This window comes from Leucopleurus acutus (assembly GCF_964270905.1).
Source record: "Leucopleurus acutus genome assembly, chromosome: 7".
Taxonomy (NCBI): Eukaryota; Metazoa; Chordata; class Mammalia; order Artiodactyla; family Delphinidae; genus Leucopleurus; species Leucopleurus acutus.
The window spans coordinates 70,045,908-70,051,907 of NC_139150.1; the positions used below are offsets into that span (position 1 = coordinate 70,045,908).

At 40.5% G+C, this 6,000-nt stretch overlaps 1 protein-coding gene across 1 annotated transcript; it reads right to left on the reverse strand.

The window, feature by feature from the left end:
* Positions 1–5,019: 5,019 nt before the first annotated feature.
* Positions 5,020–5,565, reverse strand: LOC309963937 (interferon alpha-1-like; the record flags this gene model as incomplete). Its single annotated transcript, XM_082842479.1, has 1 exon — positions 5,020–5,565. One exon carries the CDS (start codon positions 5,563–5,565, stop codon positions 5,020–5,022), a length of 546 nt encoding a protein of 181 aa, XP_082698605.1.
* Between the last annotated feature and the right edge of the window lie 435 nt (positions 5,566–6,000).

The following is a 6,000-nucleotide window of genomic DNA, read 5'->3' on the forward strand; positions in this document are numbered from 1 at the left end:
TATGAGAGTTTCTGACAATCCTAGAACTTTCACTCAGCTTCTGCTTTCCATTGGTGGCTTTGTAGTCTTAAGGGGAAATTGACAGCCAGAAACCCTAATGGAGAAGGAAACAGCGGTATGAATGGGCAGTACAGCTTAATGCAGAGTGAATGGGGAAAGTACACTATGGATTTCTACACTGGGTGGAACTGAATGATTGTGATATTTTAGTGAAAGAATGGGATCCAGGAAAACAGAGGGGAAGGGTAATTGTGCCATGTATCAGAATCAGCAGATAGATATATGGTATATTTTATACTATGTATTCATATATATGTACCATATATGTATATTATTGTATGTAAAATTACATACAATTGATGACACGCTTTCTCCCAGTTCTGTTTTTTAGGCTGTCATTGTTCTGCAGTCAGTGACAGAGAGAGGGGGAGGAGAATTCATTATTCCCATTTAGAGCTATATGAAAAATATAGGAAACAACACACTACCTGTTTAGCCCTCACTCTGTGGATGATACTCTGCTAAGTGTTCTTAAATATTCTGGTTGGTCTAATATTCAATACAACTCTAGGAATATTTTCCCGACTTTATATTTGAGGAAACTGAGGCTCAGGGAAGTTAAGTGATTCCCCAGCATCACACGTGTGTCCTGGCAGAATCTAGACTCAATGCAGAAACCCATATCACATATAAATAATTATTTAACTTCCATCTTCTGTAATTCTCAAGCTCTTTGTTTTCTTCTTTGGTGCTTTCTGAAGATCATTTTTCCCTGCTTGACTCCTAAGTGCACTGGCTACTCCAGCTTTGTGCCCTCTTCAGACTCTCCTTCTTTTTCTCACTCTTAAAAGTTGAAGGACCTCATGAGCTTTCGGTCATCATCTCGTTCTACACTCCACTCCTAAGGAACGACATCCACATATGCTGCTTCCAATGGGAAGTCTGTCTTTAGATGTTTCTTGGCCACTTTATGGAGTCCATGTGCTTTCTCCCCTTCTTGAGATGCCTCATTCCAGATTCTGGTGAGAGAATCCCCTTTTCCCTATCTCTCATTGTAATAGGAAACTTAATTGAAATAATTTAGCATGATTACTGTTTTTATATCTTTTATCTCTTCCAAACTGAACTCTCCAGAAGAATAGGTTTGACATTTTCTCTTTTCACCTCTGTATTCTCAGAACTATCATATATCTGATATAGAAATGTGAAGTTTTAAAATATAACCTGGGACTTCCCTGCTGGTGCAGTGGTTAAGAATCCGCCTGCCATTGCAGGGAACACGGGTTCGATCCCTGGTTCGGGAAGATCCCACATGCCGCGGAGCAACTAAGCCCGTGGGCCACAACTACTGAGCCTGCGCTCTAGAGCCTACGAGCCACAACTACTGAGCCTGTGCACCACAACTACTGAGCCCACGTGCCGCAACTACTGAAACCCGCATGCCTAGAGCCCGTGCTCCACAACAAGAGAAGCCATCGCAATGAGAAGCCCACGCATCACAACGAAGAGTAGCCCCTGCTCGCCACAACTAGAGAAAGCCTGCGCACAGCAACAAAGACCCAGCACGGTGAAAAATAAATAAAATTTTAAAAAATAAAATAAAAACCACTGAAATAAATGAATGATGAGAATGATGAGTAGAATTTATCATCCATGTTTCAGTATGCCTTGCAAATTAAAGCTACATCTTTTTGTAAGAATAAAAAAACCTAAGATGTCATCTGGGGGAGAGTTTCATAAATTAAACAAGAAAATAATTTGAAACAATATAGAGGTAAGCATATTTTATTATATTGAAAACACTATAAAGGTGAACATGATATTATATGAACAAAACTATTTTAAATACCATACATAGTATGACTGAGATAAAGTAGAAGAATAAATAGATGACTACATTAGAGCCCTTTGCACTTTAATCACTATCATTTTGACTCCTGGTCTGATCATTTCTAAATCTCTACTGTATATGAGTGTAGTTCTGATACTTGCTCTGTCTCTTCAAACTGTGTTTTCACCTTTTAGTATGGTAAGTTTCTGTTGAAAGTTGAACATGATGTATGGGGTAAAAGGAACTGAGGTAAACTGGCCTTTAGGGTGAGGATTTACAATTCTCTTGCTTAGAGGTTGGCTCTGTTTACTTCAAGTCCTGGGCTCTGTTTCTGCCCTCTTTATTTTCCATATCAGCCAAGCTGGCTTATCCTTTGGGATTGGTCTTCTTGAAAGTAGATTTATTAGACCTGTTTGACAAGTAACCACCATAGGTGACAGGTCTATATCTTGTTCACCATTTTATCATTAATACAGAGTTCATAATAATTATTCCAAATAATTATTAACAAAGAGTATTCTTAGATTTTCCATTAGACCTCCCATCAGAAGCTTCTACTGACCTCGCGTCAGAGCCTTATATTGAAGTAATTATTAAGCATCATTAGATGATTCAGTACATTTCTACTGAGCCTCTTGGTTCATCATTCTCCATCTCACAGTGAAGACGTAGGGTGGTGAAAATGTAGGGCATAGGATGCTAGATAAAATTAGCCTTCTCTGCTTTCCTGGTGTCAGAGTCTTTGTAATGTTATACGTTCTTTTTCATTTAGTATTTTTCTGGGCAGGGGTTGTCTTGCTACTACTGAATTACTTCCTTTATCATCTTGAGTTGAGTATCTTAAGAGGGAAGCAAAAATGGAAACATAAAGGGCCCATACCATGATTTTCCATAATGTGCAATACATCATTGATTTGCTTCTCCATTCAACTTTCTTGGAAAGCTGTCCTCGCATTTGATGTACTGAGGTAAAAGGAAAACAAATGCAAATCTGACTATGATGAGAGTGAAAGAAGTAAAGTGACTCCCCAGGTGAAATAATGACAATGGGAGTTCTTCTCTTGTTACCCTTCCACTTGCTCCAGAATGGGTTCTGCTGATTAATTTCAGCAAATCAGCTCTCACTAAGGTCAGTTCTATCTGTTTCCCTTGTAGTGGATGGTTTCAAGCACAGAGCAGCTTACTGACATTCAACATCATATTCATCAAAATAATGATACATTATCACTGTAAGTGATTAAAGGTCAGGATTTAAAGTAAATCAAATCTTGAACATTGATACGAGTTTTCAGTACATCAAATCCATGAAATCTCTTCAGAAGCAAAAAATAGTTCAAAAAAGGAAAACAATGCAGAGAAAAAAATAATCCACATCCATTCTAGGTTCCACCCTATGTCTCTCCTCCAATTCAGACGGCAAATATCTCAAACCTATTTTCTGTGTATATTGTCATTCCCTTCTCTTATTCATCCTTCCACCTTCTCCACTATGGTTTCTGCTGATTAATTCTACCAAACAAGCTGTCACTAAGTGGCCAATGCCATCTCTTTTCCCAATGTAGGAGCACTTTCCATCTACGTTTTCATGAATGCATTGAACCTTCTAAGCAGTTTCAGTCTTTCAGACATGGTCTTCTCACCTTTCTCTCTTGTCCTGTTAACATATGGCCATTTCCCTTGCTTTCCCTCCCTTTTAACGTTAAGGTCATAGGATTCAATTTTCAGTCCTTTTCTCATTTGATACTCTCCTCCTATTTGATCACTTCTTCTGTTCCATGCTTTACACTTCATGGAATTGCTTATAAATTGCCATCTCCAGTATCCAATGGACATTTGCACTGAAATGTCTACTAGTTAACTATAGGTAATATCTACTGCTTTAATTTCTATATCCTCGCATGACATGATCCACCTTCTGCTGGGGGAATTCCATTTTCCCACCTTCTCACTGTAGCACTAAATTTAACCGATATTAATTTCTACTACAAATTAGTACTATTTTAAAAATAATTAAATTTAATTGTGAGTTAACTGATTTTTTAAAATTATTTATTTATTTATTTGGCTGTGCCAGGTGTTAGTTGTGGCACACGGCATCTTCATTGCTGTGTGCAGGATCTTCATCGTGGCACTCGGGATCTTTGGTTGCAGCATTCAGGATCTTTTAGTTGTTTGCGGCATGTGGGCTCTTACTTGTGGCATGCAGGATCTAGTTCCCTGACCAGGGATGGAATCCGGGCCGCCTGTATTGGGAGAGCAGAGTCTTAAACACTGTACCACCAAGGAAGTCCCTGTATTAACTGATTATTGTTTTTAGGTTACTTTCCTTTAAAAAAAAAAATCAGAGTTACCCAAAGCAGAATTGGATTAGCTATGTTCACCTCTAGGTCCTGAGGGCAACCCACGACCTGGCTAGAAGAAGTCTATTTTTATTTCTAACGTGAAAATCGTAATGATGGGTCAAGGAATTGTAACATACATTCTTTAATCAGGTTGCCCATTTAGGCTTGGTGTTTCTTTCTCTTTTTTTTTTTTTAGTGGTACGCGGGCCTCTCACTGTTGTGGCCTCTCCCATTGTGGAGCACAGGCTCCGGACGCGCAGGCTCAGCGGCCATGGCTCACGGGCCCAGCCGCTCCGCGGCATGTGGGATCTTCCCGGACCGGGGCACGAACCTGTGTCCCCTGCATTGGCAGGCGGACTCTCAACCACTGCGCCACCAGGGAAGGCCCTTGGTGTTTCTTTTTTAAAGAAAAAAAACAAAACAGGAAGTTTTCTCTAGTAAGAATTTAATGCACAAAGAAAACTCATAAACTGAGTTAATACAAATTATATATTTTTTCTCTTAACCACAATGTATACTTGCACATAATATTATGTAAATAAAAATAATTTAAATCTTTATAAATAGTGAAATAAATATTAAAATAGATAAATAAATATTTAAGTAGATAAGTAAGTAGATAGATCAGCATGGGCATCTATGAGGGACGAGTGCCTGTAGAGTAGAACATCATGTTGCTTAATATTCCTGAAAACACTTGACAAATTAATTCAATTCAGGGCATGATGAGAGCAGAAATGAGAGTCTTTGACATGGCAGCACAGGTGGAAGTATGGTCTTGTTAGTCACTGAGAATCATTTCGGTGTTGAACCAGGTGTGTGTCATTCCTTCCTCCTGAGTCTTTCTTACAAGTTCGTTGATGAAGAGAAGGATCTCATGACTTCTGCTCTGACAATCTCCCAGGCACAAGGGCTGTACTTCTTGTCTTGCAGATAGACAGTGATTCTGTGGAAGTATTTCCTCACAGCCAGGATGGAGTCCTCCTTCAGCAGGGGAGTCCCTTCCAGCCCCGCCTCCTGCATCAGACAGGCTTGCAGGTCAGTGAGCTGCTGATAAAGTGCAGTGCAGAACTTGTCCAGGAGGCTCTCATCCCAAGCGGCAGCCGAGCCCTCTGTGCTGAAGAGCTGGAAGGTCTGCTGGATCATCTCATGGACGACGGCGATGGCTTGAGCCTTCTGGAACTGGTTGCCTCCAAACGCCTCCTGGGGGAATCCAAAGTCATTTCTGTCCTTCAGGCAGGAGAAGGGGGAGATTCTCCTCATTTGTTGCAGGAGCATCAGTGCCCTCGTGTTAGCCAGGCTGTGGGTCTGAGGCAGGTCGCAGCCCAGAGAGCAGTTGGAGTTGCAGCTGAGCAGCACCAGGGCCAGGAGTAAGGACAAAGTTGGGGCCATCGGGGACCCTGCAGATGCTGCCGGCCTGGCTGAGGTGGGGACTCTGTGAACCCTGCTCTCTAGGTTCTCTGAAGACCTTCCTTCAGGCCTTGGTCTTAAATGGGAGCGAATTGGTTTCCATTTTCTGAATGTTCCCTCTAACTTTCTACTTCTGTTTTTGCTTTTCATTTTGCACTCTCCAGATGGGTTAGACAACATTTCTCAACCTTTTTTTTCCCCATTATTGCCTCTTCGCCTGCCCACAGATCCTTTTTAGATAGGTTTTTTCCTAATTGCCCCCAGCATGAAATTTTGATAACACAGATATACTGTGTGTCTAGTTTTGTACTTCATGGGTATCTTTACTTTATATGTAGACAGAGAAAGTGCAAAGCTTACTGTTTGTATTCTATGCAGGGTTAAGAATGACATAAAATTGAAAGCTATAAATTAAGT